Source organism: Phoenix dactylifera, chromosome 3 (genome assembly GCF_009389715.1).
Source record: "Phoenix dactylifera cultivar Barhee BC4 chromosome 3, palm_55x_up_171113_PBpolish2nd_filt_p, whole genome shotgun sequence".
NCBI lineage: Eukaryota > Viridiplantae > Streptophyta > Magnoliopsida > Arecales > Arecaceae > Phoenix > Phoenix dactylifera.
This window is the reverse complement of record NC_052394.1, coordinates 1,386,003-1,408,363: the sequence shown is the minus strand read 5'-3', so window position 1 is coordinate 1,408,363 and position 22,361 is coordinate 1,386,003. Positions and strand designations below refer to the sequence as shown.

Below are 22,361 nucleotides of genomic sequence, written 5' to 3'. Positions count from 1 at the left end.
TCTGCAGAAATAGAACATATTGTTCGGTATTCATTGATAAATGGCATGATGACCCCGTGGAGCGAACAAGAAACCAGCATCTCAACAAACCAGACTGAGCCAACATCTCAAGCAAACCAGATTTAACCAATATCTCAAACAAACCAGATTTTTCCCACATACAAAAGACGCAAACCTGCTTTGTATAACTTATTCGACACTAGGGGAACAGGCATATGCATAGCAAGATAAGCAATTGTTTGAAAGATATGCAGAACTGGTATATTGGATATCAAAAATAAGAGTAACCAAACTGATACAGCATTCAACAGCTAAAGCAAAAAAAAAGGTAGAAGAGACATGGCCTCTAATATAATTGGGCCAAATTGTGAAACTAATGGAACAAGATATCCCATCAATACTTAGCACAAACAGATGTTGAAAAATTGTAAGCCCATGAGAATTTAATCTCCTTAATCAACCTCCTCAATTTTGGGACCAGCATCGCTACCACCAGCTGATGGACCATCTTCATCCATGCCACCAGCCGCATCAGCACCAGCACCCTGATACATCTTGGCAATAATAGGGTTGCAGATGCCCTCCAGCTCCTTCATCTTGTCTTCAAATTCATCAGCTTCTGCCAACTGGTTCCCATCAAGCCACTGAATTGCTTGCTCGACGGCATCCTCAATCTTCTTCTTATCGGCAGCAGGAAGCTTGGATGCAATCTTTTCGTCCCTGATGGTGTTCCTCATGTTGTATGCATAGTTCTCCAAAGCATTCTTGGCCTCAACCTTCTTCTTGTGCTCTTCGTCCTCACCCTTGTACTTTTCGGCCTCTTGCACCATCTTCTCGATTTCCTCCTTGCTCAGCCTTCCCTTGTCATTGGTGATGGTGATCTTGTTCTTTTGGCTGGTGGTCTTGTCCTCCGCTGAGACATTCAAGATGCCATTGGCATCCATGTCGAAGCACACGTTGATCTGAGGCACACCCCTTGGAGCAGGGGGGATGCCAGACAGCTCAAACTTGCCCAGCAGGTTGTTGTCTCTGGTCCTAGTCCTCTCTCCTTCGTAGACTTGTATCAAGACACCAGGCTGGTTGTCCGAGTAGGTGGAGAAGACCTGCTCCTTCTTGGTGGGGATGGTGGTGTTCCTCGGAATCAACACGGTCATGACTCCTCCGGCGGTCTCCAAACCAAGGGAGAGTGGTGTCACATCCAATAAAAGAAGGTCCTGTACTTTCTCGTTGCCCTCGCCGCTCAAGATCGCAGCTTGGACAGCAGCACCATAGGCAACAGCCTCATCTGGGTTGATGTTCTTGCAGAGCTCCTTCCCGTTTAAGAAGTCCTGCAGCAACTGCTGAACCCTGGGAATTCTGGTTGATCCACCAACGAGGACTACTTCATCAACGGAGCGTTTGTCCATCTTAGCATCTCTAAGGCACTTCTCTACAGGCTCCATGCATTTCCTGAAAAGATCCATGTTTAGCTCCTCAAACCTGGCTCGGGTGATGGTGGTGTAGAAATCAATGCCCTCGAAGAGGGAATCGATCTCAATCGTGGTCTGGGCGGTGGATGACAGGGTCCTCTTTGCCCTCTCACAGGCTGTCCTCAACCTCCTAAGAGCCCGAGGGTTGCCGCTGATATCTTTCTTGTGCTTTCTCTTGAACTCCTGAACAAAGTGGTTCACCATTCGGTTGTCGAAGTCCTCGCCTCCAAGATGGGTATCTCCTGCGGTGGCCTTCACCTCGAAGATCCCCTCCTCAATGGTAAGGAGGGAGACGTCGAAGGTACCACCTCCAAGGTCAAATATAAGAACATTCTTCTCGCCGACGCTGGCGGCCTTCTTATCAAGACCATAGGCGATGGCAGCAGCTGTGGGCTCATTGATGATACGCATGACATTGAGGCCAGCGATGACACCGGCATCCTTAGTGGCCTGCCGCTGAGAGTCATTGAAGTAAGCAGGGACAGTGACCACAGCATTCTTGATAGAAGAGCCAAGATATGCCTCTGCAATCTCACGCATCTTCATCAACACCATAGAAGAGATCTCTTCAGCTGCAAACTGCTTCTCTTCCCCCTTGTACTGGACTACAATCAAAGGCTTGTCTCCAGGGCCAGGTATGACCTTGAAGGGCCAGAGCCTCATGTCACTTTGTACAGAGGTATCACTGAATCGTCGTCCAATCAATCGTTTGGCATCTGCAAGTAGATGTGTTTGTTAGAATAATGATGGAACCTTAGAATTTGCAGTCTAAAGTAACAGGAACAGACATCATCTCATATACAACAATAAGAGCAACGATGGAACTAAGATAGAAATTTAATTATTTAACATATAGCATTGTTGACAATATCAAGAGAGATTATCACAATGTTCTCCTTCAACAATATTTACATAAGCTAATGCTACAGAATAAATATATGCACAGGTAAAGCAGGTAAAAAAGCAACAGAAAATCCTATATATCAAATAAAAAAAGGGCGGCTCAATGCATGAGGCTTCCGCATTGCGAGGCCTGCAAAAGGTCAAATGTACACAGCCTTGCCTTGCATATAGAGAAGCTGTTTTCGTGTTTTAAACCCATGACCTCTAAATCATAGAGCAATATCACCATTGCACCAAGGCTCATTCTTGACATTATTAAATGAAATCATTTAAAAAATACTCAAAATATATAGCCATCTAATATATTTATAAAATTTACAAACAAAGAATCATCCGACTATTGTTAGATAGTTACAGAAATACTCATCCTATCTAATCATGTAATGCGTTGACAAAATTAAATTTTGCAATCAAAGGAATCATCAGGATTACTGTCAGCTATGTGAGAAAAGCAAACTACAAGCTGTAAAACAACTAAACAACAATTACAAAAAAAAGGAAGCACTTAAAAATGACTACCATTCACACATGATAGTCGGCAGGAATCTCAACTTAACATCTCCTGCATATAGGGATGACACTTGATACTGGTATATTCATATTAAGGATGCAGATATTAAATGGATGGCAAAATTTGATTTCATATCTATTGAAACAAAGATGAATATCGGATATTAAGTATATCCATATTTGTTCCAAATAGATATGGATAAAAGTCAAATATTAGTTATATTCATATTTTTTATTCGACCCACACATGATTAGATACTACTTCATACACAAATCGAATTATAAGCAGAATTGAATGATGAAATCTAGCCAATGATATAATCATTAAGGATGAGAAACGGGCATAGGATAGTTTATTCAACCCAAACCAGAGGCAGCAAGTGTCCAAGCCACCAAGTCATTAGTCCGATTGTAGTGTCAATCAGTCAAACCAGATTTTGTGCAAAAAAATATTTCAAAAATTAAAGAAAATCAAAAAATATAATGAAAATATTAATAATTTTATATTAAATACCATCCTTTAAATTACACGACTTTAAATTCCACGATACTCTTAATTGACAATAATCATGTATCATCTAATTATTAAAAAGATCTGCAACAAAATTTTAATGTAAGAATATTTACAAGTTATTAATTACTAAATAATAAAATAAAATAATTATTTTTATTTAAATAGTAAAATTTTGAAAATACCATAAAGAAAACAATAAAGCTTATAAATTATTCTATCTTTGTTAAAGAAACGTGGTTATTTTTGATAGAAATGTTTAATTATTGAAATATTGCGACATATTTCCAATTACATCATTTAACAACGTGGACAGATTTTTCTAAGAATAAGAAATCATCAGCTTGAAACAAAACTATTAAGATCCACAGCACGAACAAAGTTTATAGTTCTGTACTAGCATCGAGATTCGGATCTAGCAAATCTCTTTAAGATCCGGATCCAGATTCGTATGCGGCAAAATTTATAGCTGCGTATCCGGTTTGTATCCAAAATCTGATCCAGGCCACAGATACACCGTTTTCAACCCAAACTCCTGACATAGACTTAACAGAGATAATTACAACAAAGATCTAAACCTTATAGTCTTCTTCTTTAAAATTCCTATTTCTGCATCAAAATTTAGCAAATAACTTTTTCTCTAGAAATCCCTTGTTGGCATTAAATATTAGCAAGAAAGTTACCTTGAGGAAGACTAAAAAACCCAAATCAAGGCAATACCCAATCTAACACAAGATGAACGAACAAATTAGATAACACCCAGATCTATCAAAAAACGCAAACCAGGTCAAGTAGGTAACAACAGATCAGACCCCTAGATTCGTCAAATCAAAAAACACAGCTATTCTAACACAGATCTACCACGAAAATCTTATAGAAACAGAAAAAAAAACACTCCACAAGCCCCAGATCCTCACCACCTCGGATCCGAAAACCGCTGGAGACTGGCAGATCTAAGGAAAAAGGACATCAGGGGAAGAAATACTCACCGAAAACGGTGTTCGTGGGGTTCATGGCGACCTGGTTCTTGGCGGCATCGCCGACGAGACGCTCGGTGTCGGTGAAGGCCACATAGGAGGGGGTGGTGCGATTCCCCTGGTCGTTGGCGATTATCTCCACCCGATCGTGCTGCCATACACCGACGCACGAGTAGGTAGTCCCGAGATCGATCCCGATCGCCGGACCTTCGCCTTTGCCGGCCATCTCTTCTCTCTACGGATCTAGAGCTCGAATCTAATCTAAAAGAGAGAAGGTTTAAAAAAAAAGGGGTAATAGCCGGCGGCTTGACCCGTGAAAATAATCCCTCAATCCGGAATCGGTGGAGGAGGAGGAGCGCAGAGGGTGGTGCTTATATAGTTTTGGAGCAATGGAATTCTAGAAGTTTCTATTCCTCCGTGCCCGTCGGATCGGCTACGGACGCGCAAGATAGATTTGGATTTTTTCGTCCTGTAGACGTGTTCTGATTGGTTGAGGATTTCAAAATATCGCGCCGACCCCGCCCGCCTTAACTTGTTCCAACGGAGCAGGCTTGCAAGTTGCAAGGGCGCATGTGAACGTGATGTCTGAACACGTTCACATGAAGAAAAAGTCTATCACGGCAGGCTTCCATTTCTGACTTCCCAGCCACCGTTGGAATATTAACTTTACCGACGCCTAGCGACCTACTTTATACTCGGCCTAAATTTGTTGAAAAACTATTTCTTGTGAGATTTTTTGAGAGTAAACATGCTCTCTAAAAATAATATTGTCACCTACCCTCTAGGTTAATATTAGTTTTCAATGCAAGATTATGACTTTTCCTTGGGTATGTGTCACAATACCATGTGAGACTCTTTTCAATGCAATAATTTTTTATGACAAATCCTAATGCTAAGCATGTGGATGCACATGCAGGAAAGTGGGATGAATGTTTGTTGTCTCAATATCAATGGAAGACTAAAAAAATTTAAAATTCTTTGAGTAGTAGGAGAATTAAAATAAAATAGAAAAAATTTATATATTTGTTTATATTTTTTATAACTATATTTATATATCATAAAGTAAAAATTGCTATGTTATTACATGTTAATCATTCTGAAGGATCGGTTTTAGATTGTTGGCTTTAGCGTCACCTTATCCTCTCAAGCAAGCTTCAAGGAAGCTTCACTTTAATGGATCCATACACAGCAATGGTTCTTTATGTCAAATTCAATGCTAGCAACCACAATGGGATTACGAGAGAAACAAATCAATAATAGATTTTAGTTGGAAGGAGACTTAACCCGCATTCTTTTGTGGATTATTTGTTGGATCAAGCCCTTACCACCATACCAAAAGCAATTGTTGTCGGCCCCATAAACGCATAGGTAGGCTGGGCTGTCAAGCACCGATGCCACCATGTGCAGCAAACCCTTAGAGAGGGCTTGAAAAAATTCCAACACTCCCTCCCCCCCAAGCGATGCACTTACTGGGGCTTCGAACGTGCAACCTCGCTCTGATACCACTTATTGGATGAAGCGCTTACCACCATACCAAAAGCAATTGCTGTCAGTAGAGGTGCAACTTTATTTTCTTTAGCCGAGGCTGACCACCGCAGAGCACCCTCCATGGCTATCACCGGCAGAGCAGAGCCCTGTATTAAGTGACAGATGGACAGAAGGGGCTTCGCAATGCGTTTCTATAAGCACATCAGCAGACCGGGCTGTCAAGCACTGATGCCACTATGTGCCCCCCATAAGCCTCACATGGCAGCGAACCCTTTTGGGGGGGGTGTCATTGGATCACTCGGCACCTAGGACCTCCATTTGATGGTTCTCAAGGATGTAGCAAATACTTTGCCAACTTGAAAACAAGCTAGCCAACCTCCTTAGCAGCACTGAAATATTACTTGCGAGCTCCAAATTAATGGCTGTCCTCGTGGTTCAATAGTTTGATGTATCAATTTATTTATTTATTGGAAAAACATAAAACTGGGGCAAATGTGGGCCAAGCCCAATTGAAATCCAACCTAGTTCGGGTGTTTGTCTTCGTAAGACCATTTGTATGCGCCTTGCTGTATAAATTCTCCGATTTTCTTGAACAGAAATTGAGTGGAAAGCTTCCCGTGGGAAGCCAGCTGATCTGAAACCGTCCAATATAATCGGGCGGTTACAACAAAGTCTCCAACAAACTAATCGGGCGAACTTTCTAGAAACCCTAGGTCTGGTTTTTTAAACGCTCATCTCACTCTTTTTTCCTTCTCTCTGGAAACCCTAGCCGCTCTCCTCCTCCTCTCTTCCGTCCATTGTTCTTTGTAGGTTGATTTCCAATCAGATCGAAGCAATGGCCGGGAAAGGAGAAGGTCCGGCTATCGGGATCGATCTCGGGACTACCTATTCGTGCGTCGGGGTGTGGCAGCACGATAGAGTGGAGATCATCGCCAACGACCAGGGGAATCGCACCACTCCCTCCTATGTGGCGTTCACTGACACCGAGCGTCTTATCGGTGATGCTGCAAAGAACCAGGTCGCCATGAACCCCATCAACACCGTCTTTGGTGAGTTTTCGGAGCTCTTAGAGACTTTTTCTTATAGATCTGTTGCTGATGCCTGGTGTGGGGTATGATACCGTATAGATCTCGCCTTTTCTTTTCTTACCACTCTCTAACACCCCCCCCCCCCCTCCTCTCTCTTCCATATGTGTTTTTCACGGGGAATTTTTGGAGGTTCATGTCATCATGATATCTCTTTTTCAGAAAAAAAAATTAAGGGAAAAAGACTTTTTCCCCCTTAAAAAAATTTTTTGGCTCATAACTTGTTGCATTCCTTCTGTTTTATTTTTTTTTGTCCTAAAAGGGGGAAAAAACCTTTTTTTTGTGGTTCACAGTCTTGCTTATTTTTTCTTTTAGTCTGTTTTAAGGAAAAAAATCTAGATCCATGATGTGATCCTCTCGAAGAGTGAGCTTTGACGCTACCATTAGGTTTCTCTATTGTCACGCGGAGGTCATGGGTTCGAAACACAGAAACAGCCTCTCCCGAAGGCTGGTACATCTGATCTTCCCCAAGGGTGGGCAGTGTGATTCCTTTCAGAGCACCCCCCCTCTCTCCGATTCAACAGAAAAGAACCCTTCTTCTTTGATGGATTTATTTCTGAAACGTAAATCTGGTGCAGTATTTTGTGTTATTTGTCCTTTCCTTTTTTTTCGAAAAAAAGCATCCGGTTCTGTTTGGTAGTCTTGCGGTAGATCCGTCGCTGGGGAAGTTGTAGCTTGTCGGGTTACCATAACATGTGGATAGATCAACTTCAAGTATGCTATTCTGGATTGTGTGGACAGATCTACTTTAGGTATGGTGTCTTGGGTTCATGTGGACAGATCTAATACTTCTTTAGGCTGCATGCTGTCTATTTTTTCCAATTTTGTGTTCCAACTAATCAATCTGATTTCCGCTGCTGTTTGTAGAACATTAATAAAAATTGTTTCCTTTATTCATGTATAATTAGTTTTATGTACGTTTTCAATATTTGCTAAAGTTGTGTTTGTTGAGTTAAATTATATGTCGTAACTTTTAATTGCATAACCAGTTATTGTTTTTTGGAGGATCAATAAAAATCGTATCTTGCATCGCATACAAAGCTGATCCTGTAAATTATCTTTTAACTTGCTCAAGTGTAGTGTTTAATAAGTTGAGTCTGTGTCATTGTTTAATTGCATAACCATTATCTCATTAAATAGGAAGTTCATTAGCTAAATACTGGGTAGGGAAAGTGATTGGTTGCAAAATAGGCAGAGAGGCTTCTGCAACTATGGAAAATTAACTAATTTATTCCCGTTGAAGGTTTAAATGCTTATTAGTTGACCCTTTCATTGCAATCTTTTGCCTTTCAGCCTTTAGCCTTTGTTTATCATATGTCAAGTTCCTTTTTTCTTCTAAAAGATTTTTCTTCATGGCGTCTATTTGTTTTGTATTGTCTGACATTAGGAATTAAAGGTTGGGAGAGCTATCAACAGGTTTCTTTGTATTGTCTGACATTAGGAATTTGTCATTTCTCCTTTTCCTTGCAATTTATGTTATTCATATGCTCCATTCAATCAGTACATGATCAATGCTATATTCTTCTATGGGTTGCATACTTGTCGAAAATTTGGATACAACAGTCTTCATTTTACATGTGACCAAAATATTTTATTGAGGCAATTGTGGTTTCTAAGTTTTTTTCTCATTACATGTTTCTAGTCTTCTACTTCTAGGATTAACTCTCTGTGATCATCAAGATTTAGCTCGACTTAACTTGTTCCTTGTTTTATGGTTGCAACTGTTGCTAATGGGATTCTCCTTTTTAGCAAAAATCAGATTCACCAGGGTGTTGTATTTATCAAATTTGACTAGTTTAGCTATGCTGATGAGCAAGATGTTGGACCTTTTTATTATATGTCTTGGTTGCTTGCATGATGTTTTCTCCCTTTCACCTCCATTATAGTGGATAATTTCGGAGATAGTGATACATGTGAATTTTGCCTGTCAATTCTCACATTTTAGGTAAGTTTGCATGTTGTTGGTTTTGATACTTGCCAGTGTATTATAATGATTGTGATTCTTGTGATGACTTATGAGCTTGCAAGTGATATGCATCTATACTAGGGGAATTGCTAGACATATCAGTGCTTATTGTTAGTGACATGTTCTATTGCTATTTGTCCAATGTCAGGAAGTTCCTTATTCACTTTGCTATACTATGGTTGTGATTTATGATTAAATTGATTACTTTAGATATATCCGAGCACATAAACAGATATTGAATGTGGCTATTATCACCATCTAGTTAATCAGGCTTTCCCTTTTGTGTACTTTTTGTTCTTTTATATATAACCATCCTTAGCATCAGAAATAAACCCACCTAATTTTTAGAAACCCTCTGCCTTGTTTCTGGCTGCCCATGCATGACCTTGTATTTTTGTTATTTGCTTTTCAGATGCCAAGCGCTTGATTGGCAGGCGATTCTCTGATGCATCTGTCCAGAGTGATGTTAAGCTTTGGCCCTTCAAGGTTGTTGCGGGTCCGGGAGATAAACCCATGATTGTCGTCCAATATAAGGGTGAGGAGAAGCAGTTTGCAGCAGAAGAAATTTCTTCTATGGTTTTGATCAAGATGAAGGAAACTGCAGAGGCCTACCTGGGTTCCACTGTTAAGAATGCTGTTGTTACTGTTCCTGCTTACTTCAATGATTCTCAGCGCCAGGCTACCAAGGATGCTGGTGTTATTTCTGGTCTCAATGTCATGAGAATCATCAATGAGCCCACAGCAGCTGCCATTGCTTATGGCCTTGATAAGAAGGCTGGAAGTGTTGGCGAGAAGAATATTCTCATCTTTGACCTTGGTGGCGGCACTTTTGATGTCTCTCTGCTTACTATTGAAGAGGGTATATTTGAGGTGAAGGCTACTGCTGGTGACACTCATCTTGGAGGTGAGGATTTTGATAACCGCATGGTCAACCACTTTGTTCAGGAGTTCAAGAGAAAGCACAAAAAGGACATCAGTGGAAACCCTAGGGCTCTTAGGAGGCTTAGGACATCATGTGAGAGGGCAAAGAGAACTCTCTCCTCCACCGCTCAGACTACAATTGAGATTGATTCCTTGTATGAGGGAATTGATTTCTACTCCACCATCACGAGGGCCCGGTTCGAAGAGTTAAACATGGACTTGTTCAGGAAGTGTATGGAGCCCGTTGAGAAGTGTCTGAGGGATGCAAAAATGGACAAAAGCAGTGTCCATGAAGTTGTCCTCGTTGGTGGGTCCACCAGAATTCCTAGGGTCCAACAGCTGTTGCAGGATCTCTTCAATGGGAAGGAGTTGTGCAAGAATATCAATCCTGATGAGGCTGTTGCTTACGGTGCTGCTGTGCAGGCTGCCATCTTGAGCGGTGAGGGAAATGAGAAGGTACAGGACCTGCTGTTGTTGGACGTCACCCCCCTTTCTCTTGGTTTGGAGACTGCTGGAGGAGTGATGACTGTTTTGATCCCAAGGAATACAACCATTCCCACCAAGAAGGAGCAGGTCTTCTCAACCTACTCTGACAACCAGCCTGGTGTCCTGATTCAAGTTTATGAGGGTGAAAGGACAAGGACTAGAGATAACAACCTTCTTGGAAAATTTGAGCTCTCTGGCATTCCACCGGCTCCTAGGGGTGTCCCGCAGATCAATGTCTGCTTTGACATTGATGCTAACGGTATTCTAAATGTCTCAGCTGAGGACAAGACTACTGGGCAGAAGAACAAGATTACCATTACTAATGACAAAGGTCGGCTCAGCAAGGAGGAGATCGAGAAGATGGTACAAGATGCTGAGAAGTATAAATCCGAGGATGAGGAGCATAAGAAGAAGGTTGAGGCAAAGAACACTTTAGAGAATTATGCATACAACATGAGGAATACCATCAAGGATGACAAGATTGCATCCAAGCTCCCTGCTGCTGATAAGAAGAAGATTGAGGATGCAATTGAGCAGGCAATCCAGTGGCTGGATGGCAACCAGTTGGCAGAAGCTGATGAGTTTGAGGACAAAATGAAGGAGCTGGAGAGCGTCTGCAACCCCATCATTGCTAAGATGTACGAGGGTGCTGGTGCTGACATGGCTGGTGGAATGGATGATGATGGTCCCTCTGCTGGTGGCGGCAGTGGTGCAGGTCCTAAGATTGAGGAGGTCGATTAATTATTTTATCTCATGCTAGGTTTTAATTTTGGTTCCAGGAGGTTTTCCTGGTTTACCTTAGTAGGAAAAATCTGATTCAGGACTTCTTTTTATTCGATCTTGGCCTTATGTCATGGTCTCGCACCTTTTCATATTGATGCTTTAAAGGACTGGTTTTAGTTGACTTTTAAATTCCTTTGGTAAACAAAAGTGCTTGGCGCGTGCAAGTTATATAATTTTTTTTTTTTGATGTGATAATTTGTTTATTTAATTTGTTATGTCTTAATATGATCTTCAGCTTGTTAAGTGATGCTTATTGTAGGTAACCTTATCATGCTAAAACTTTTATTGCTGTGGGAGGCTTGGGTCATAAATTTGTTGAATTGTCCGTGGATCAATTGTCTTGTGTATTTGGAATAATTGTGTAAAGAACCATGATAGATAGGATCCATGTTTTTTTTCTATGCCTGTATGCCTTCTCATTCACTTGGGTAATACTCATGAACCACTTGGGTTAAATACCTATGAGGAGAGGCTATGGACAGGTTAAATTTCTTTTGCTGTGCCACTTGGTTCGCATGCTGTTTTGGCCTTAGTTCTCTTTTAGGATATTGAACCTCAGCCTCTTGAGTCGTTTGTAAGATTTTCCCTTCTAGGTTACAATCTGTTCTTTTATGCTTGTGATTGTTTTTTAATCCACTACGGGTGCTATGACTAACTTGCATGCCATTGGCCTGAACTACTCTCAGACCTCAGCTCCATAGGCATCCGCCAATAGCAGGGCTCTCACTTCATGATGCATCATGGTATTAGCTTCAAAATCTTCAAACTCCAATACTTGCTAAGATATGTGGTAATTTGAAAGCTCCGAAGTTTAACTAGATATTTGAAAGCAGGAAACATTTATAACTTGACATTTGAAAGCTCAGTGCATGACTTCATTCCTCAGAAAGCATGCTGGTTTCGCTCTTCGTTATGGGCTAATTAACCATCTTGCTAAGAGATAATGCAACTAGGTTCACCTCTGTGGCTATGTATATGGTAGAAGAATCTGGCATTTCTAGCACAAAGTTGTCAACCTTATACATCTGTGTTTCATACATGCTAAATTACCTCGGTTACTTCTGCGGGAGGAGCTAACCATGTACCATCCAGTGTTGGCTTCTAGCCAGGCACTAGGCTTGTTGGGGAATGCTAAATATGCAAGAAAATTGAGTGTATTATGGATTCTGCTCTTTCTTGCCCACTAGTGAACCATCATCTGTTTTCATGTACCAGTCTTTCTGAGAGGCCGGATGCATATGCTTTCTTTGACAATGTTCCTCTGAACACTGGTATGCAGCCATTAGTGCTAGGAAACCTTTCATGTTGACGCTGGAACACATTTTTTCTGCAGCTTAAACCTAGATCAAATGGAAAACTGGATGGTAACAAGCTTGGACGACGGGTTCGGATGGACGCTCTACCGCTTCGTTCCCGGGTTCAAGGCCAGATGCCTCACTGTATAACTTCAGAATTCAAAGATTGAGAAATAGTGCAAGAACTTTTTCCTAGCTCAGCTCTCAGGAAATCTTTCTAGTACTTTCAGACGATTGCCTGCAATTTGTGGCTTATCGAGTTCATGTCTCTCACCATTTAACTTCACATGCATCTCAGAAATTGAAGGACAAGGCAGGCTTCGCTGATGACAACGAGACATGTCAAGTTTGTACACTTTCGGTGACGACTTTTCTCGAAAGTGTATCATTGCTGGGCTGTATTCTGCAGTGGCAGCAATCAAAGTTTAAAGACTCGGCAGTTGATTTAACCTAAGGTGGGAGCTATGCGGCAGCCATGGTGGTTTCCGGACACTGCTCTCTTTTGTACTCCCCATTCGTTGCGTGTGTGGTTCCAGCACCATGCTTCTCATGAGATCACAGTAGGATGTTTTCGCTTTCTCTTGACCTCTCTGGAAGGATTTGTCCTACCGAGGGAGGTCACCAGGGTCCATATGCTAAGCACCATCAATGACTTCTGCTGGTGCTGTGGCTGGCCCTGTTCATGTCTGGCTTGCCACACACTTGACTTTGGGATTTGTTATTTTGATGAATGCATGGTGCCCTCAAAGTTTCTCTTGCATGGCTGGGCTTAATTCCAACCTGGTTATTTTGGCGAGGCTCGTCATTTCGAACAACGCATTGTGCGTTCAAAGCTTTTCTAACATGGCTGGGGTTCATTCCAGCCTGCAGATTGAATGGCCAAGTTGGCTGGTGAGTTGCAGATTCAGTGAAATTGATTGCTCTTGGCTGGCCCATGCAGAGCAGCAACTCGGCTTTTTGACCTCTAATGGATGAGTTTGAATACCTGTAAAGCGATTCCAGGAGCTTGTTGGAAGCAGGCAAGGACTGTTCGGATTCAGGTGCATATGCTACAGGTGGCTCAGTGGTGTCAACACCATGATATTTGGCGAATGATAGTGTCATGATTTTGGCCTGTGGACTGCTGTGATTTCTCCAGCCACAGAATCCTGTATTAATCTTCCATGAAGTCTTGTCGGAATCGATGTTGACATAGGCCCGTGAGCATGATCTTTTTAACGAGAAAAAAAGGATTCTGGATGTTTGAAGTGTTGGAATTTTCAAAATAGAACATTTGGGAGATCACATTACGGTACTCAGAAGTAGTGCAGATTGTTAAGAAATACCTGTCAGCTGTGCTTCTTTTTCGATTTGACTTGCTTTAGTTTGTCATGGATAGCTTAGAACGAGTAGATACCTTGATTTCATTTCTAATGGTTGAGATGAGAATTCCTAACGGCCTCATATGCAGCCATTGCACTGTACTGGTCCAGGATTCAAACTTGATCCCAAATGACTTCCATTTCGTCTGGATCGTTTAGAAATGTAGGCAAAAATCTGATCCCACCAACCTACCAACCGGCTAATCGTGAGTAAAACCATGATTATCTGATTTGTTAGTTTATTCTAGTTCATTTCATAATTCACTTTTTTTCAATAAATTGGATTTCATAATTCTTTTAATTCAATTAAAGATTTATTTCGATTTCTATTTTTTTTTTGCCTCAAAAGTTGGCAAGAGAATTGATCGTATCATGAATTGGTTTGTTTTGAGCTAATTTATAAATTGTTTGTCTAATTAATTAGATAACTATGAGGGAGCGGAACCATATAATAATACTACATCGGGTAATCTTCCCTCTTCTAGCCATAGGGTTTGTCCAGAATGGTTAGCCACATATGAGGCTATCCAATCTGCTGCTCCATTGGTCTCTCGATACACATGCTTTGCTTGCAAGACCATCGCACCATTGATCATAGCCCAGATATCTCTGAGCAGTGGGTGGTACTCGCCCACCCCTTTCACTTCCTGCTAAATCCAACCAATATTTGTAGCCGAATCGCCCTCAAGCACAGCAACATTGACTCGCAGCTCGCACTAAGCATAGCATACGTTAGTCCAAGCTGCTCGCAGCTCTACCTCGAATACCGAGATATTGAAGATCTGGCAGCCCTAGCTGCATTCACCCTTCTTTCAAAAGCAATATTAGACCAGTCTTAAATGTACCGATCTCCATCAAGTAACTCAAATTTCTCTCCCTGCCCTACTCTTCCTCTCCCACCAGCACCCAAGCCGTGGTCCTCCTCCATCTGGGCCCGGCCCGATGTCTACGTCCCATCCCTGTTCTTGATGATGCTCGTGCTAAGACCCTGTGGCCATCTGATCGATGGACGCTATCCGTGGTCCGTGCACAGCCTTCGACAATCATCCAGCTGTGGGCCGTGGGTGCGGACGAGTCGGGCCCCAATTGACGGACCAATCAAGTCACACGGATGGATTGATGCTCTCTTTGACATGGGACCCACCACAAGGTTGCCTGCTTTCCTTAACGCGGTTTTCTTATCCCCGGTTAACGGAAACTAAGGAAAACCTTTGCATTAATAGCATTTTAAGCTCAAATTAAAAACATTATTTTTCAGCTAATGTTAACATCTGAATTTAAAATAGAGACAATGATCAACCATGCCCACATGCATGCGACATCAACAAGAGGGGATCAGACGGGGACCGAGGGCTAGAAGCGCTTGTCCGACCGAACCGACAAATGCCCCGCTCGGACCACAGCTCACACGCCGATATGACGGAATTCGAGCACCACCACGCATTAGATAATAGAAGGCAATCAGGGATGATGCATGCACATATCCGAGTAGTATCGAGAGGGTCACTGGGAGAAAAGTATGCGCCGCCTGACCGGGTGCCTCGGAGAGTTGGAGTGGGGAGGGGGAGGTGCAGAGGAGGGGGGCCAACCATGCACCTCGTGGTACAGAAGGTGTCAAAAATTTGTCAATCTGAACCTAATCATTTATTAAAATTAAACTGGCCAAAACTCAGATCCGAATCTAACTATTTTGTTAAATGGGTAATTTAAGCTGGTATATAATAGATTGAATCCAGTTAACGAATCAAACTGGGTTAAGCATTGCTACCCCTTATTTAAAGCACGCTCCTTTATTCATATTAATAATGAATATGATAAATTATTAATAAGTATGACTTTCGTTACGAGAGATACTATATACCATATGTGCGGTTGCTGTTTGATTCACCAGTCTTATGTAAAAATTAGCAATTAGTAGAATGATATCTGAGATACTGTTCATTATCCACTTACCCCCAGTATACTTCACCAACTCTCGGCTGCCATATAGGATTTGTAAAGTGATTGGCGACTAGATGGACGGCTTGTACTGCAAAGTCCAATGCAGCACTCGATGGCCGGCAACAGAGATGGATAGCCATCAAACATAGAGATCGTGTATGATATGCAAGGGCATTTTGTTTGATGGTCGTCCATTTTTTGGTGGCAGCTATCAAGTACCACACCAGAGTTTATGGTGCAAACTACGCATGTTTATGATGTGGCATGGCGGCCATCAAGCGCACTAGAGTCTGTAGTGCAAACCATGCACCGTAGAGAATTCTTGCTCTATAAGCGCACACGGACATGTCGTAACAGTCATATTTATAATGCGGCAGTGATTTTAAATTTACCTTCTAATTTCTTCTTATGGCGGTCATGACATGAGGACTTGGAGGCCACCCTACCGAACCACCCCGAAGATTGGATGGTGCTTGGATATGGAGGCTTGGGGTTCATCCTAGAATTGACCTTTTTATCTGAAATGTGGATTGGGTCGTCTCCTTAGCAAGGGGTTTGAGTGATTAGAGGATTAATATCCCTCCAACCTTCCCTCATTGTGATATGGATGTTGAGATAGTTAGACATATCTTGTTTCAGTGCTAGAGAGTAGTGCAGGTGTGGAGGCTCACCAGTTTCTCTCTAGCGATCCTTCAGTCGATGACGCCTGTCTAGACCTTCCTTGAGTTCCTGCAAAGTGAGACCTTCAGTCGAGTTCCTGTCCAGACCTTCCTCAAGTTTCTTTAGTGAGTCTTCCAGACCTTGGTGTATTAGGTTGTTTACATTGCCTATCACATCTGACTTGTTAGAAATGGCCACATCTTCGAGGGGAGCAATTAGTGACTAGGTTCATTATGGAGAGCGCTCTAATTTCTGCTGCTGAGATTACTCACCTATCTTCTATTAGAGAGACTACGGTAACTCGGAACACCTTGGACTCGTCTTTTGCTCTTGCAGCGACCCTGTTGGTTTTCATCACCTAGGAACTTCCATCTCCGAGCTTTTTCAAGATCAACTTTGACGGCAGTATAACTGGCGGCGGCGGCGAAGGCAGAGCAGGATTCATGATTTGAGGCCCAGATTTCAGATTTGTGGCTACTGGCAGGAGTTAGATATTTGATATCTCGGTTCTTAAAGTATTTACATCATATTTGAATCGTCCGTCCATATTAAAAATAATAAAAAAAAAAAGGACACTGAGCCAGGGATGGATTGGGAGGGCTCTTTACGATGGTACCGTCAATCAGAAGGTCCAGATCCAGGGAACAGCGGAATGTAGGGGCTATGATAGAGGGATGGACGTGAGGGCAGGAGTGAAGGTAGGTGGGGTCAGAGCTGGTACATAAAATTCGGGCTGGGCCCCATAAATCCGACGTCTGGCAGCAATTCCCCGACAAGGAGCATCTGATGACGGCCCCATCCTCTCCCGCTTTGGTTATATCCGACGGGCGACGGCTCTATATCTCGTCCTCTCTCATGGGGTCCTTATAAGCGCCTCCACCACCTTTTCCTTGCCGGAATTCTTCTGGCCCAAGGAAAAAATTTGGAAAGGGCTTCTTTGGGTTCTCCCGAATCCTTTTTTTTTTGTAAGGTTGCTTCTCCTTCTGACTTTTTAGCTAGTAGGTTTTCCCGATAAGAGTAAACAATTGCACTGGATCTATCTAGGTTGAATGGGAACCACACCTAATATTTCAACCGCGGTTGCCATGAGTAACACACTAGCTTTTCAAGAAGCGAACTCCAATTTCAGTTAAAATAAGTTGAAAGAAGTCGTGTTAAACACTACCAGTCTTTGATTGGTCAAACATTTATACTAGTCGATCCATACCTAATGCTCAAACATCAATATGGTCTGTTGGTTAAAAACTCAGTGATCAAATTCAAGAATCATCGATCGGATTCCTGGTTAGATCACTCATACTTGAATAAGCAATTCAATCAAAAACTTAGCGATCCAAGTCGATGACTAGACATTTTTAAATGGATCGACAACCCTGCTCAATCAAATTTTAATCATTGTTATAAAAATATTGCCATCGATATGATATGCACATAAATTTATACAATTATTATTTCAATATTTTATTTATTTTTTTTGATTATTTTAGATTAATTTGATAATATATTAGTTATCTTTGTATTGACTCATGATTCCATGTTCCTAAACACTAGTATGGTCAAAATGATTAACAGATTAATTAATTACCAAATTAGTTGGACCAGGAACATATCAGTCCCATCGACACAAACAAATTGGAAGCGAGATACTATTAAAACTAACAGTATAGAGAAAGCATAGAGAGCTAATTGCTATTAAAACTTTACTCTCTGCATAGAAATTATGGCAAAAATATATTGCATAAAACACGTTATAGGTCCATCTTGTTTTAGAAAGCATCGATAGATTCCTTGCATGACAAAAGATATGAGAATGACTTGAAAGTAGAGAAGATTCTGATAGCTTATTTGGAAATGTCAAAACAAGAATACTGCATCCGATCTAATCAGCGTCGAATAACCGGTAGATCCGTGCAATAGGAGGTGATGATGGATAGAATACAAAGATTATGTTTCTCAATAATTAAGAAGGTTCTCTATTGGTTTGTTAATTTCCTAGTCATGAATATCTCTTATAACAAAAGTTTTTTATTAGTACAAAACCATGCATACCAAGTCGTGCCTTAAGGGCCCTAGCTCATAGAGCATACTCTCGACAGATGAATAGGAGTTAGCTAATTTGTCTTGCTATAGTGCAATGATAACAAAGAAGTGTGCAACTTAAGCCTAAGGGATCATTTAAATGTTTCGTGTTGCTTTCTGGATTTTGCAACTTCCTACTACTTTTGTGGTGGTACATGCTTGCTGTTTTTGAGCAAGTTCTTCCCAATTCTTTAGGGAAGAGAAATCTATCATAACCTTAAAAACAGCACTTTTGTTAATTAGTATAATCTTGCAATGGTATTGCCCGTTTCCTCTCAAAATTTGGAGTTTGAGACCTCAAATATGAAAGATAAAGCATTGGGCTAGTTTCTTGAAAGCCAAATACTGTGTAGGGCTGCCCTTTGATGCTGCTAAGCCTAAAACTTGCATGTCTAGGAATTGGCAAGAATTATTGCATGTTCGCTTTGAATTTCATGACAAAATTCAGTTTATGTTGGGTGCTGGTAACTCAGGTTTCTTCATTACCAATTGGAGCGGACTTGGCGCATTACGTTGAACTAGTCCCTAGAATGGCGAAAGGTATATTATGATGCATAAACCTGGTAGAGTTATTTCTTAGCCACAAATATTAAGCTAGTCCTCAAATATGAAGAACCACACCTGTATAGTATTTTAGTTGGCAATCATAGTCCCCGACCAATACAAGATGTGCCATGTAAGCTTATAACCCTGAATAGATCCTCCACCCAATAGCTTAAGTTTTTATATTGTAAGTAAATTTGCTCAACGAATCGACAACTGCAGCCCTTCCCCAATGCTCTTGTCCTCGATAGAGGTGGCTTCTGTCTCCCTATCTATTAAGTTGTATTAGGAGCTATACGATTAGTGGCTAAAGTTGTCCCTTTTTAATTGCTTATTAATTGATTGCTTCCAGGTTACAGCTTTTAATATTCACAACAACTTGAATTAGATCAAGTGTGAATAAGTTATGGTTTACACCTTGCTTGATATCTCACTCATAGTTACAAGTTACATTCGTCAAAAACCTTTTCAATATCAATATTTTACTGAACCTTCTGTGTTTCTGACTTAAATAATTACACAGAGAGTGGGTAATGTAGTAATTCCTGGTGTGCATGGCTTTCCGGACATTCCCTTAGAGAATCACACAGATTACAGAATGTGGAGGAAGGAATAAAGAAGTGAAAACACAAAGAAAACATAGTAGAGGAGTACTGGTGTCTTCATATATCCTGCATGCAAGCAAGCAAGGAGGAAAGAGTGGACGGTGACACTTCCATACCCCACAGCCAAGCCCAGACTTTTTTCCCTTATATGTTTTTATTAGCCGTTTCCTTACTGTTCTACCATCTTTTGTAACCATTTCTCATCAAATATAATACCATTAGGGCTTCCATGGCCCCCTCCTCCCTGTGTCCTTTTTCTATCTCTACTTTCCATGCATGAAGCATCCACTCACCTCTCCCACTGCTCCACAGCAATTCATTAAGAAGCTTAAAGGCTAAGGAAGTCTCTCTCTCTCTCTCTCTCTCTCTCTCTCTCTCTCTCTCTCTCTCTCTATCTATCTATCTATCTATCTATCTATCTCTCTATCTCTCTTTCACATATCCTATCATCTCATCCAACCCTACCTCAGAAAATAAAAAATATAAAAGCCACCAAAGGAAATAAATCCCATCCTTTTCCTTTCTTTCTCCTTGTCTCTCTCTCTCTCTCATTGCTTTCTTCTCTCTGCAACTCCTTGTGGATGTGATCCTCCACCATCTCATAAACTCCATCGGCCTTTTGCAAAGAAAGGAACAAAGCCAAAAAAAAAATCCATCCAACCATGGTTTTTCCATCTGTTCCAGTCTACCTAGATCCACGTAATTGGAACCAGGTGAGTCCCCTTCTCTCCTCTCCTCTCTTCTTCCCTTCCTTTTCCCCAAATTTTCTCTTATTCCATAGCTTGTTCGCGAAAAAAGCATATAAAATAGAAAGGCAAAAATATTCTCATCCTTTTCTCTTCTTGAATATACCAGTAACTATGATTTCCTTGGTCTATTTTTGTTTTCTGTTTTCACTTAATATAGCAGCAGGCGCATCATCAGCCTCAAAGCAGCAGCGGTGGCGGCAGCGGCGAGCCTCCCCAGCCCCCCACCGGAGCAGTGGCGCCTCGCCCAGAGGGCCTGGCGGCAGGCTCAGTCAGGCCCGGATCGATGACGGATCGCGCCCGTCTTGCCAAGATCCCCCAGCCGGAGCCGGCTCTCAACTGCCCGCGGTGCGACTCCACCAACACCAAGTTCTGCTACTTCAACAACTACTCCTTGTCACAACCTCGCCACTTCTGTAAGACGTGCCGCCGCTACTGGACGCGCGGCGGAGCGCTCCGCAACGTCCCGGTTGGTGGTGGCTGCCGCCGCAACAAGAGGACCAAACCCGCCAGCAGCAGCACCTCCAAGTCTGCAACTACCACCACCGCAGACCGCCAGGCCGGCGCCTCCTCTTCGACCTCCTCCATCGCCACATCGGTGGTGGGTATCTCCGGTGCAATCCCGTCCAACCTCTCCATGCCGCCCCATCTGCCGTTCATGGCCTCCACGTTGCACCCGCTGGCGGAGTGCAACACGCCCAGCATCGGCCTGAGCTTCGCCGGGATCCAACCAGTTGATGCGGTGGACTATCATGTCGGGGTCAGCAGTAACTCAGGTGGCGGCGGCGGCGGTGTCGGCTTGGAGCAGTGGAGGTTTCCGCAGATCCAACAGTTCCCGTTCTTGGGAGGGTTGGAACCCCCACCACCGCCACCTGCACCGGTTCCTGGGCTTTACCCTTTTGATGGAGTAGGTAGCGGGGTCGATGAGGGAGCGTTCGCCAAGGCAACTGGCTCTGGGCTCATCACGCAGCTGGCTTCAGTGAAGATGGAAGACAACCAACATGGACTCCGTTTGCCCAGGCAGTACTTAGGCGTTCCTCGAAATGATCAATATTGGGGCGGCAGCAGCGGTGGAGGCACCAGCAGTGGTAGCGGATGGCCAACAAATCTCTCGGGCTTCAACTCTTCATCAGCCGGCAATCTCCTGTAGTTCTATGCTCTTCATGGTGACCTTAAACTGGGAAGCTTAATTTTTTTGCCATGGCTTCGAAGAAGGAAGTGCTTGACTGGAGAAAGGACGAAGCAGCAGCAACTGACAACTTCAAGCTTTTTTGAACTTGCAACGGGTCTAAAAATGGTGGGTGACATCTGCTTAACAAGTCGTGAAGAACTTTAGAAACAGTAGGTAGGCTCTTGTCTTTGATTTATTTCGGATTGGTGTTTTCCTATGTCTTTTTCCTCTCCTTTTTTGTATCTTATAGTATGGTTACGAAAATGTGATGCAAGTGTTCATGGAACTTAGTATCTCTGACATGCAAAGTTAGATGTTACATATGAGCCGGAGCACCCTACTTCAGCTATTCTGGAATAGCTAGTTTCTTGTCAACATTAGCACTCAGTTTTTCCATGTGATGATCTCTGTTAGCTGCAGCAACCCAATAACATTACAAGCGTGTTGATACAAACGATTAATTAGACTGTATACTTATCTATATGCAATTACATCTGCTATTTGGAATGAGAAGTATGAGTGGTGTCTGCGCTGTGTGCTCAAGTAGTCTTCGCCATTTCCTTAAGGAAAACACAACTCCACACTTATAATGACTTGTTTAGACCTCATTTAAGCATGAGTAGGATTTGTGTTAGCATAATTTGAATTTGATGAGTATAGATCCTTCTCTAAGATGATTCAATGAGTAGCTATGTTTTATGCATTTCATGATCTTGCAACTGAGGTGTTTAGACTCTCTCTCTCTCTCTCTCTCTCGCCCCCTCCCTCCTCCACAGCCCCCTTCGCCTGTTCGTTATTTGGAGACTGGAAGGTGTAGCTACTCCCAACTTTGATATCTCTGCCTTCATAGAAAAAACTCTT

At 42.2% G+C, this 22,361-nt stretch overlaps 3 protein-coding genes across 4 annotated transcripts; 2 read left to right on the top strand and 1 right to left on the bottom strand.

Moving 5' to 3' along the window:
- Nucleotides 1-235: 235 nt before the first annotated feature.
- On the bottom strand, nucleotides 236-4,733 carry LOC103703456 (heat shock cognate 70 kDa protein 2-like). The gene is made up of 2 exons (XM_008786306.4): nucleotides 4,383-4,733; nucleotides 236-2,185 (listed from the first exon to the last, which is right to left on the bottom strand). The coding sequence occupies exons 1-2, from the start codon at nucleotides 4,594-4,596 to the stop codon at nucleotides 453-455; spliced, it is 1,947 nt and encodes a 648-aa protein (XP_008784528.1). The 5' UTR covers nucleotides 4,597-4,733; the 3' UTR covers nucleotides 236-452.
- A 1,843-nt stretch (nucleotides 4,734-6,576) lies between these two features.
- On the top strand, nucleotides 6,577-11,294 carry LOC103703457 (heat shock cognate 70 kDa protein 2). The gene is made up of 2 exons (XM_008786308.4): nucleotides 6,577-6,907; nucleotides 9,322-11,294. Exons 1-2 carry the CDS (start codon nucleotides 6,694-6,696, stop codon nucleotides 11,055-11,057), a joined length of 1,950 nt encoding a protein of 649 aa, XP_008784530.1. The 5' UTR covers nucleotides 6,577-6,693; the 3' UTR covers nucleotides 11,058-11,294.
- Nucleotides 11,295-19,998: 8,704 nt separating this feature from the next.
- LOC120110153 (dof zinc finger protein DOF5.1-like) lies at nucleotides 19,999-21,950 on the top strand. Of its 2 annotated transcripts, none has more exons than XM_039124185.1 (2): nucleotides 19,999-20,296; nucleotides 20,493-21,950. In XM_039124185.1, the coding sequence occupies exons 1-2, from the start codon at nucleotides 20,246-20,248 to the stop codon at nucleotides 21,477-21,479; spliced, it is 1,038 nt and encodes a 345-aa protein (XP_038980113.1). In that variant the 5' UTR covers nucleotides 19,999-20,245; the 3' UTR covers nucleotides 21,480-21,950. The 2 variants fall into 2 exon arrangements, with proteins under 2 accessions (XP_038980113.1, XP_038980112.1); XM_039124184.1 differs by having other exon boundaries at nucleotides 20,490-21,950.
- The last annotated feature ends 411 nt before the right edge of the window (nucleotides 21,951-22,361 follow it).